Genomic DNA, 12,910 nt, shown 5'->3' on the forward strand with positions numbered 1-12,910 from the left:
TATATATTTACTTTTTCCGACTAGTTCCAGTTTTAGTACAAGAATATTGGCTTGGTTAGAGAAAAACAGGCAGCATCCAGGCTTGGAGGTTGGGGATTGCTGCCTTAAGAAGCAGAGCTTTAAAATTTATACTTATCTTCAGGTTAGGAATCTAGTGTAGTTGCTTTCATCATAGTGGACTCTGCTAAAGGTACCCAAAAGGCAAGTAGTGGTTTGAAACAAAGTGAGGGAGTGATTGTACCAATCAAAAATAGGTGCAGTCCTGTAGACTACTACACTGATTCTCTCAACCCATTTTCAATTGGATTGCTTCAGGTAACCATTGTTAAAGTACAAAATGCTTAAGTTACTGTACAATAGGATCCAACACAGAACCTTGTGATTGCAAAGCAAGTTTTTATGTACAAAGCTATTTAGCCACAGAGGAAAGCTTCAGCTTCACTTAAATGTATATACTCTATATATATTAAATAGAGTGGCCTAGTGGTTAGAGCAGCAGACTCGCGGTCAAAGGATTGCGGGTTCGAATCTCAGGCCGGGCGATGTGTGTGTTTATGAGCGAAACACCTAAGCTCCACACGGCTCCGGCAGAAGGTAATAGTGAACTTCTGCTGACTCTTTCGCCACAACTTTCTCTCACTCTTTCCTCCTGCATCTTGCAGCTCACCTGCGATGGACCGGCGTCCCGTCCAGGTGGGAAACCTATACGCCAAGGAAACCGGGAAACCGGCCCTTATGAGCCAGGCATGGCTCGAGAAGGAACAAACAACAAACAATATATTAAATACTTCTTATTTATAAAATTAAACACACATATTTTGTGTATGTGTATTAAATTGTTTATATAATAACATTATAGTATGTTCTTATCTAACTACCTTTTCAAAGGTGAAAGAAAAAGAAAGCCATAAAAAAAGAAGGGAAAATAAGAGATGATAGATGGTGGTGATCATGATGTTAATTTGTTGTTTGTTGTTAGCAGTCCTGGTTGTGTTGGTGTCAGCCATGTCAGTTGTTGTAAGGCGACAGAATGAAAAAATTCAGTTCACAAAAATTGTTTGCCATTATTTCTTTACTACTTATAAAAACTACCATGACTATCTCCATTAACTAACACCATACCATCATCACCACCACAACAAACTATTACAGTTCTTATTGTATGTGCAAATATGTGTGTGTGTGATTATACATCTATGGATTCTGCAGCATTTCATTTTGTTCTTTTTTCCTGTCTTTCACTGTTACCACCTCAACTAACACCTGTTAAAACTTATCTCTTATTTTTTCCTGTATCCCTCTGTTTTGCCTGCCATTTGCTCTTGTCTTCTCCATAATAAGAACAAAGTTCCCCAGTTCAGTAACAAAAGCCTTGGAATTCCCATGGGTTTTGCTTATAAGACTTATTTGAAGACTTTTGTAGTGAAATCAGATATCAGTGAAGAAGGGCAAATTGGAAATAAGTATGAATGGATGTAAATATAATTAGGAAGCCTAAAAAGAAACCCAGATAAGCGAAAAATGTTATTGAAAATTGAAGTGCACTTTCAGGATAAGATTCAGGTCATAAGCTTATAGTTAGTGACAATTGGGTAAGAAAATATAAGTTATTCATAACTGAAGTGAAGAACAAGTAAAATGTTGCTTTGATATAGCTAAAATTAACCTAAGCAGTGTGATAGTCAAAAAGAAATATGTTGAAGGTAAAAGTAAATTAAGAATAGTAGTCCAAAAATTACGTTTGTGTCAACATAGAAGGATTAACATGGCAACATTAATTATAGTGATATCATGTATTTAGGAAAGTAATTGCATTCTTATAATGGCTTATTAATGCTTCTGTTTGCATAAAGCTCATTGCTTAAGATACAACCAATACAAAATGTTTCTAATTGAGTGCTAATAGCACATTTGGTTCAGAACTTCATTTAAACGTTTCAATTGAAGATTGACTGAATTGACTGTTTACTGTTAATTAAAGAGGTCACAGGTTTGTTTCATTTGAATGCAATATTCAGCTTTCTGAATGGAATTTACAATTTTATTATTAAAAGAAATCATTATTAAAAAGATTAAATTTTGTATTTAGCATTTTCTATATTTCATATTATTTTTATTGACAATTTAGCAGAGACATGTACATATGGATATTTCTTATATTTATAGATTTCAATCATAAATAAAGTATTGTATTTCCTTTTGGTAATATATTGTTTGTTTGATAAAATTTAATTATTTTATCACATTGTAACTTAAATGTATGAGTAAACTAATTTAATGATTATAACTTTTTTTTTTGTACTAACATGGACAGTACATCACCACTTGTTTCAGTCCTTTGTCATTTTGTCTCAGAGTTCCTATGTCATTGACTGTGACCTTATAATTTTTCCCCATATATTTGGTTTTCCTCTACTGTAGGTACCTTCTCTTATCACAACAATATTCTTTTATCTAGCACTCTTCATCCATTAACTTTCAACATCTATCATATGTAAACACTGCCTATCTGATATTCTTTTGATAAAGGCTTTTAATGCCTAGTTATTCTCTCAACTTGCATGTACTCCACCATTTATGCATATTAGCATTAGGTCTTTAATGGATCATGTATAACTAACTTTTCTCCAGATTACACTAGTCTTCCACATTCAGTGATGCGTCTTTCTATCATACAGTATCACACTTATATATACTTTATACTATCTACCTTTTGAATGGAAGATAGGAATACTTTGTTGTCAACATCTTGAACTTCATTTCTCAATCATTCTTCTGTATTCCGGCAAGTATTTTTCCATAAGCCACCTATAGTACTAATTAGCAGAAACTATCATACATAGTGAACTGTCTGAACTTTATTTTATAGATGCCAATTATTGCCAACTAGTCCTGTACATCTCTCACATCTCAAGTTCTTGTTCTTGATCATGCTGCCAGAGATCCAACTGTACTTCCTTGTATGTCCATTATTTAAACTGAGTTAATAGCATCAGCTATTACATAGTGAGCCTTACATATTGAGGGAGGCCTCTTGATAGCACTGCAGTTTCATTAGTCTTCGATATATTTACCATTTTTAAGTTACTGGATTTTTGACAGTTCTTTCAGGTTTGGAATGTTATTTGCAACTCCTAAAGATTCTGCAATGAGAACCATGCTTTCAGCATATAAATATTCCCAAAGATATACATTATTTGTTCATTTTTCTCTTAATGTTTTCATGTTTATATTAATAGATAACCAGGCTTGTCTTCATAAGCTTTTAGTCACTAACCAGCATGTGGAATTTACATTGTTACTTTTCCACAGTACATATGTACCCGCTTAGACAAGATGAGCTTTTCTGCTATAATGAAAGAAACCCAGCTAGGAAGATTGGCACTCCAACATAAACCTTTCAAATATTTGTACAGAGTTGACAATACTTCTTATGGTATGATGATAACATACTTTCTAAGAGAGTAATCAGTCTAAAATAAAATTGGTACAAGGTGGTGAGGATCTCTAATACTAGTGTCGTGAAAAAACTGTTATTGATGTTAGGAAGGGCATGTAGTAATAAACCTTTAGCCAAATAATAATGCAGTTCATTCATTGAATCACAGGGCAGAATTCCAAAATATTATAGCACGTAACTGTACGAATGTGAATTAAACTTCTATTCATGTTCATAGTTGTATAAGTAGAAGTAATCTTTAGAGTGTACAGTTGTAAGATTAGATTAAGAAAAGAGCTAAGGATAAGAAATTTTGTTTCTCAGTCCTGTCAGAATGCTAAAAAACTTGCTGTAAATATGTGTGATTATGATGAATTTTCTGTTAACACAGTCAACAGCTACAAGGGAATGGATAGTGGTTTAGAACAATTCTTAGGGTCTTGAAGCTAATAGATTAGCTCATGAAATTTAAGAGAGAGTCAAAATAGAGTTAATGAATCGGATTGGAATTGATGCAAGGCAAGGAACCAAGGCTGTTGTGGCACTAATTGAGTTGTCCTCATGAATAACCATACAGCAGTCTTTGATAAGCAATAATAAATATAAGTCATATGTAGACTAAAATAGGGTCTAAGATCATATAGTCAGTAAAGAATTTCAGATTTAGATTATCTTTTATTTCAGTTTCTTCATTCTTTTTTCAAACTCTTACATTGAAATGTAAAACTAATTTTGGTGATTATAATCTATAGAGTCAAATGGCTTGAAAATGTGAGAGACTAAGACCCAGATTCTGTCCAAGTACTCTCTCAGTAGATACACAATTCTTAATTACAGACTGAGCAACTAATAATAAATTTATTTTTATATAATAAAAATACAAACTATAGAACTTTTTTTTTTTGCTATAGGCATTACATAATTAAACCACCATGAATAACTGAAATTTGCAAACAATAGTTTTCTGGTGGTGGTTGTCAAAGTTCCAAAAATATTTTTATGAACCTATACTAATCAGAATTTTGAACATTTTGTTACATTAGATTATTGATAGTAAAGATTAAGTTTCTAATTACTAGTTTAGAATGAAAATACCTTTAATTGGTTAATAAAGCTTTTACCTTGTCAAGTTAGGTTAAAATAAACAGTAAGCACATTTGAAATTATTTTGAAAAGAATTCATTTCAGCATTCTCATCATTATACACGGTATATCATAAATCATTAGATTGGTACTACTTGGAATTAATGAATCCAGTTTGTTCTGTATACTTCCCACTATAAATTGAAATAGTCATCTTTCTTATTCAATAATTCAAATTTTAATTTTTTTTCTGTCCTTGAAACCACCACCATCATCATTTAGCATCCATATTTCTTGCCTGGATGGGCTGGATGGTTTAACAGGATCTGACAGGTCAGAGAACTGCATAGAGCTCCAATGTCCTTTTTGACATGGTTTTTATAACTGAATGCTCTTCCTAATGGCAACCATTTTAGAGAGTATATTGGGAGATTTTTCATCTTACCTGCACTTGTGAGGTTGCCATATAGCTTGCTAGACGAGGTCCCTTGATTAAGGTGGATGTAGTGTTGAGGGAGGTTGCTCATGCCAGGCATTACGAGACAAGAGTATGATAGCTGGAAAGAGATGTCTGGTTGTTTGAGGAGATACATATCTACTCCAGCAAGCAAAGGAGAGAAGATTGTGATGTGTCAAGATGTACCCTCAAGGCACAAGAGAGTGACTGTGAAGGGGACAAAGACAGAGGAACAGATGATGGGGATAGGGATGGAGGATCAGGTAAGTTCACAAGAGTGTAAGGTGAGCAACAGATGGCTAGAGGTAGGAATATAGGTGATGCAGTAAATGGTAAACAAGGGAGTGGGTTGGTCTGATGTAAGATACTGTTTGTAATTATTTAGCCTGCACTTTGGCAGGATTCATGAACAATTGCAAAAGAAGCTAAAGTTCCTCAGTTAAAATGGGGTCACAGCTTTCAAACCTTGGGGTAAATAGTTTGTAAAAGCTTCAAACCTTAATTAAATTTGAGATTATGTTTTATTCCTCACAGCAAATTATTTGTGAAAAGCTGAGAGAGACTTTTAAAATGAATCTGTTACAGTTGTAAGTATGTTCTATAATGAAAGGTATAATTCTTAATGTAAATTGGCAGTTTTAATTTACTCTGTCATATTTTTATGCTAAATTCATTTTAAAATATATCAATAATACAGTACAGTAGTCCTTAAGGTTAAGGTGTTGGATTAACTCTACTCAGTTTATGATATCAGCTGCACTGCTGCCCTTTTGTCCAGCACTGTCATCCACATTCCCTACCCTGACTTTCACCTTCCTGCTATTCAGTTGCTCCACTAAAACCATTCTTAACAACTGCTGTCTTTTATAGTTCGACCCTGCAACTTTTCCCATCTTCCCTGAAATTCCATTCTTTTCATCTATAAACCTCCTCTTCTTTCATCTTCCTTGAATCTCAATTCTTCTCTCTCAAATGCGATAAAAATTTACACTGCCTTCTGGTCAAGAGCTCTTTTAATCCAACACCCAGAACCTTCACTTGCTCTTGCATCCCAGTGCAACACTTACAACACCACAATCAGTTGAGGCCCCAAGCCTGCTATCCACATTTCTGACCACTTTGATTGCACTTCTGCTAATCTGGTTTACTGCATTGCATGCCATCACTGTAATGCCTGATTTATTGGTCAGACCACTTGATGTCTAGGTGACCACTTCCATGAATACTTGATTGATGATGTCTGCAATATTCTTGGCATCTTGAAACTGAAACCTCACTACCTTAACTCCCCTGACCACCCTCATCACTCTCTGCATTTTCAGTTTGCCAGCCCAATGGTTGAAAGGCTACCTGCAAGCTTAGTGAGCAACAGCTTATTTTCCAACTAAGAACTTCCACTCCTTGTGGTTTGGATACTTATCTCTAATTCTGCACCTCCTTATGTTTTTCTTCACATCACTCCTTTTCTACCTTTTTTTTTGTTTTGTTGCAACTGTGACTCTGTGCCCTTCACTGGTTAATTCACACTACCCTGCAAACCCTTCCTCACATACCTTTTGCACTAACCACCTCTCTCTACCTTCCTTCCTTTTAATCCACGCTTTACTTTCTACCAATCACCTCTTCCTCATTTCCTGTCTCTATCTTTTAATCTATTCACTTCTTTATTACTTTTGCCAGCCGTTACTGATTACTTTGTAGAAGGACTCATATCCAAAATTTCAGATTGTTTCACTCCTCATGAAAACCTAACTTACTGGCACCTACAAACTCTTTTGGATTTTATTACCATTGTTGGTGAGGCAGACTTTCAATAGTTTCCTCCGTTTTCAGATTTTATTCTCTCTAATGAGATATCTTCTGCATTATGCATCTAAATATGGCATATAACTTTGCTTTTTCCCTCTTTGGTTGACTCATAAACAAGTTCTAATTCACAGTTGAACTTTTAATGTATGAAGAGCACCCAAAGGATATAGAAATGCTAACAAAACAAAACAAAAAAGAAAAACCCTGTTCATAAAAACTTAATGAAAAGGAATATAAACTGGAAAGACTCTTCTGAAATGGGATAAATGATATAAAAATGTTTTATTTATTTTGTAAGTTTATATTTATTATTGCAGTGTGTAATCAATCTTTTTAATCCCTTACCATAAAGATCAATCCCAACTTAGAATTCTTCTTTTTTGCCACTTCTGAACCATCTTACTTCTGTAAGCAATATACCTGCTGAGAAAGCCTCTACATTTACTTTTTACTTCACCTGTAACTCTCTCCACATTGCATTCTCCAAAACTATCCTTCCCCACTTTACCATGCTCCCCATCTTCAGTATGAACAACCCACAACTAGAACCCTCAATATTGTTAGAAATGCTAGATTTCACATCACCTTCTGTGTGCATTTCTCCTAATGATCATTCTTCCTCAATATTACAAAGAATACACCACTTCAGTCTCCACAAACTATTAACCCTTTAACATTCAGATTTCTTTGTCAAATGTATTGCTTATTTATTCACATTGTTTTGAATTAATCATGCATCATCTTGTAACTTTGAGATTTCAATGGTGTTTGTATATTTTTAAAATGACATTGTAGTGTAGGTTTGAGACATTGGATCTGGTCAGCTTTAACATAAAACAAGAAGAATATTTGGGTCAGATGTGGCTGGATTAAATGATAAAGGGTTAAACCTTTACAAACTTGATCAAGTGAGATCTATAATGGGGTGCTGCTCCCATATTTGGCATGGTACAGCTGCTACACATAAAGATATCCTAGACCACATCGAAAGAAAGAGTCACTCATGAACACATTCTAACCTGGTCCATAGGTTCTCTGCTTTTCTTACTACTACTACAATGGTCTCTCTTACTTGGAGCTGGCTGGTCTCATGTACTCACCTCTTAGCCACCCCCAACTTGCTCATCTCTCCTCTCATCATCCATATTGTACCTTACCTCAAGGAATCATACCAACCACTGTGCCTGTCCTTCGAAACATTAGCTGTCTGAAAATCTTTCCATGCCCATATTTTTTTTTCTGCAGCCATCAACTTGCAACAATTTAAGAGTAACATTAACTGCTTTCTCTCCAGTGTTGGAGAGGCTGCAAATGCCTTGGGTGGCACAACTTAACTCCCAATCATACAGAGAAAAAAAAGTTGCAGCTGTTCTCTGTTGCATAATTAAATGATCAATTGTACAACAAATAATGCAAAATATTGTTTGAATCCATAATTATATTTATTTTCATAGATTTGTTCTTTTTGATCTACTGCATTAAGATTTTATCTACTGATTTTATATTTTGCATCAAGATAATTTTTTTTTCTTTTTCAGATAAATGTATTTCATAAGCTTACTAGTATTTTTCTTGTTTTTAATTAATTTCTTTTTATCATATTTTAAAGTTTTTCCTCTGAAGTGTGCAGTCCAAAATTATGTGTGGGGTAAACTTGGTAACCAGAGCGAAGTTGCTCGACTTTCTCAATCAGGCAATCCAGATTTCAAGCTTCAACAAGATGTTCCATATGCTGAAGTGAGTATTAATGTTCACTGTGATTTTTCTAAATGTCAAATAGTCTTCACTTTTTCTGTGTATGTTCTTGATTCACAACAGAATCTGGATGAGTGTGAAGAATTTTCAGTACACTCAACATTTTAAAATCTGATGTTTGCTGACGTTAGTAACTATCATAGTAAAAGGATAATTTATAGTACCACAAATATAGATTTTGTATACATACATGCCCACATATATATACACTCTTACACACACACACACACACATTTATAGACTCTTATACACACACACACACACACATATATATATACACTCTTACACACACACACACACACACACATATATATGTATATGTATATATTTACAAATAGATAGATAAAATCTGAGAGATACAATTGACAATCCAATAATTTATTTGTATTATAACAAAATATACTATGAATATAATATAACAAACAATTATTAAAACATCAAAATTTATATGGTATTCAACTGATGTACCAGTGAATTTGGATATTTCACACACCCTTCTGAAGGAATTTTTTCCTTAGTCAGTTAATTTTATATATATATATATAATCAAAAATAAGCAACAAGAATGAATCCAGTAATTTAGTACAATTGTTTCATACTACAACATTTTATTAAAAGCTGTAAATATTACAGCAGATTTAATATATCGAGTAATCATCGGCTAATTTTATATAGGTTTTCCAATAATATAAAGTTCTCAGATCAATTAGTAACATCTTAGGGAAAGTAAATATACAGATAAAGATGTAGATATGAATCTCAGGAACATGAGGTAATGTAGTTAGGATCTGGTTGGCATCCTAACTATATTACCTCATGTTCCTGAGATTCATATCTACATCTTTATCTGTATATTTACTTTCCCTAAGATGTTACTAATTGATCTGAGAACTTTATATTATTGGAAAACCTATATAAAATTAGCTGATGATTACTCGACATATTAAATCTGCTGTAATATTTACAGCTTTTAATAAAATGTTGTAGTATGAAACAATTTTACTAAATTACCGGATTCATTCTTGTTGCTTATTTTTTATTATAATCACCCCGCATATTTTTATGGGTAATACCATAAAAAAAATTCTGGTGCATCTAAATTAAGTACCATATTCATTTGAATCTAAATTGTTTGCTGAGTATATATATATATATATATATATATATATATAAAAATAAAATATCATAATGTAAGAATTATAAAATGTATATTAATATATGTTATACAGTAGCAAACATCATTTTATACAGGCCTCTTACTTGAATTAGAGTGAGAAGATATGTTTAATATAGCAAAAACTGACAGTTAACTCAAGCTTTTGCTAGATGAAACGTAGATTGTGTATTCATTACATGACACCATTGATTACACCAAAGAGACCCAGCCAACTTCTGCCAATTTAGGCTATATATATTTAAACCTTTTAGCACATCTGCATCAGCAACAATTGTATAATACTATTGCTTTCTGTGACAGAGCTATCAGTAGTAAGCATGCAATGTATATGCTTTGATGGTAGCTACCTGTTCGATAGACTTTCAATTACTCTACTATGTTAAACTGAAGTAGATTAGCCTATCTGGTGACGTTCAGTGTCTATGAATGTTTGTTATTTTCATGTGATATGTAACACAAGAAATTTCCAATTTATTTATGGCTTAATTTGGAAGGTTGTCATCACTCAAAACATGATAGATACAAAGTTTGAGTTTTATGGGAGAGCCTGTTCTTATTTTCTGTCCTAGATTTTTCTTGTAAAATATATATTTAAAATCTTAAAAATATTAATGTATAACTTTACTTCATCACCATCATCATGGTATGTCTTCTTTCTATATTGCCATGGGTTGAATTGGTTGTAACATCCAAGTTGGTTCTTATTTAGAGCTACTGTCCTTCTAAACAGGTTAGGGAACCAGGTTTTGTGTGAACATTTCATTTCATGATGCCCTTCTTGTTAACCTCAGTTTTACAGAGTGTACTGTCACATTGCACCAAAGAGGTTGTCATATTCTCATCATGACTAAAGGGTTCTTTCAACCCTACTCTACTGGTTTGCTAAACACTTTGCTGCGATATTACATTCAGTTTTACATGTGATATTGGGGAATGTAAATTTAGAACTGTATTAAAAAAGAGGAAAATGATTAGCACTTATTTCATTCTTATGTATAGTGCATATTCCTAATTTTTAGATTTAAAATTCCAGATTAAAAAAAAAAATATGTGTGCTATACAAGGTACTTGTATTTAAGAGACTTTTAGAGGTTTTTATTAAATTGATTGCCCTGATCTCTGGTTAGCTAACAACAAATATACCTTTAAGTTTGTAAACACCAAAACCATCAAAATTATAGACATGTTAAACTCCACTTTGCCAAAGAATCCTTGCCATTAAGAAAGGCAGTTTTCAGCACACATAGTTATGTTTAGATGGCACGTGGTCTGATGTGTGAACGAGATTAATAGTCCTTTGGAGTATATCCTTTATTATGGAAGTATAAAAATTGATGGCATTGATTTAGATCAATTAACATTTACTTTCAATTTGATTTCATAGAATCAGTTAATAACTTCCGGTTCATCATAGTTTTAAAGTTCATAGAGTGCTTATTAGTCATTCCAACTTATCTATTTATTTGTTGCTAATCAAATCTAACTTGGACTTCACTGATTTCAATCTGCTTGAGATCACCTCTAGTCCTACAATACCATAATCACTTATTTTCAAGTGTTCACATTTGAATTAAACCTTCCCCCATGATTATGTAGAAAAACACAAGTTATTTTCTGGACATTAGATTAATAATAATGGGTTATATTATTAAATACCTCCAAATTCTTGATTTTGTTTTTTCTCAAAACTAATTGCATGACATAAATTAATCTCATTAGAAATATTGTTACAAAAGGTTTAATCTGTGTATCAGAATATTTTCTTCAGTTTTATGAATGCTATTTTAGACAAACCTTTACATTTGTCTTGGATTTTGAGATTGGAATCTGTGTGATGTGTTTCTTGTTTGTTTTATCTTCAAGGTAAACCTAGTTCTGAAATATTTAAAAATAACTAGTTACCCTGAGTGGCTTTATTATTTAGTCCATGTTTGCTTAGGATAAGTAAATTGTCTAGAAGAATGATAATGGCCTATTTTGCAAACATGGATTTTTATGTATCCTTCCTAGATTAATTATATTGAGCTGTTGAATTTTATATAAATTGAAATTTATTTTGAATCTTACTACCTGAAATTTTTAGAAAATTGAACCATTTATTTCATTGAAAATGATGAGTGGATGGTAAAATCAGTAAAGTGTTTTGTTTCATTTGATTATATTCTAAGTTCAGTTCCTACCCTAATCCACTTTCATTCATTCTAGTATGATCAAATAAGTAGTAGGATCGATGCAATCGGCTATACCCTAGAGGTCAGTTCCTTAGCATGGCCACATCACAATGACCAAAGTTAGTAAAAAGTAAAAGAATGTTTCACTTTAAATAGTTAACCATTATGTTTCACCTTAATTCTGTTTTCTTTTTCTCTTAGACTAAGAAAAGTATGATTGTACAAATTGTTTTTTGATAGTTTAATTTTGGCTGAGTTTCTTAATAATCTTTCAGATTATTATTTCAAATGTAATGCTTATTTAGTCACATTGTTTTGAATTAATTACGCATTATCTTGTAGCCTTGAGATTTCAATAATGTTATTGTTTATTTGTAGATTGGCATTGTAGGGTAGGTGTGACAGGCTGGATCTGGCCAGTTTAAACAGAAAACAAGTAGAATATTTGGGCCAGGTATGGCCAGTTTAAATGCTAAAGGGTTAAACATAATGTCTCCTAGTCTTGAAGTTGTATAATAGTTGTAAAATCATTGCCACTGTCATACAAGCTGTGCTATCCATTTCAAATATTCTGTGAGGACATGTCTGGCTATAAAGAACTATTACCTCACTTGGAAGCAGGTGTTGGCAACTGGAAGAGCATCCATTTGTATCCCTGTAAATTTGGATTTATTCCCTAATATTTATTATTATTTATTGGCGTTAGGAAGGACATCCAGCCGTAGAAACACTGCCAGATCTGACTGGGCCTGACGAAGCCTTCAAGCTTCACAGACCCCAGTTGACCCGTCCAACCCATGCTAGCATGGAAAACGGACGCTAAACGATGATGATGATGATGATATATATATATATAGGGCAAAGTATAAATAGTGGTCATTACATATTTTTGCAGCTGTTTCCAGTAGTCATTATAGGTATATTATTGATATGTTTAAGCAATTAGTCTATTGACCAGTTGAAAAAATTGAATGACCTTAAAAAAATTTTAACCCCTCCTGGGTATTGTCTATTCTTAG

At 33.0% G+C, this 12,910-nt stretch overlaps 1 protein-coding gene across 1 annotated transcript in view; it reads left to right on the top strand.

The window, feature by feature from the left end:
• The window catches only part of LOC115209304 (mannose-6-phosphate isomerase), a 44,120-nt gene that overhangs the window by 13,429 nt on the left and 17,781 nt on the right, over positions 1–12,910 (top strand). The window contains exon 2 of the mRNA XM_029777644.2: positions 8,398–8,525. Coding sequence (XP_029633504.1) covers positions 8,398–8,525 — 128 coding nt within the window. The remainder of the gene's footprint in view (positions 1–8,397; positions 8,526–12,910) is intronic.

The sequence above is a fragment of the Octopus sinensis genome, linkage group LG3 (assembly GCF_006345805.1).
Source record: "Octopus sinensis linkage group LG3, ASM634580v1, whole genome shotgun sequence".
NCBI classification, from domain to species: Eukaryota; Metazoa; Mollusca; class Cephalopoda; order Octopoda; family Octopodidae; genus Octopus; species Octopus sinensis.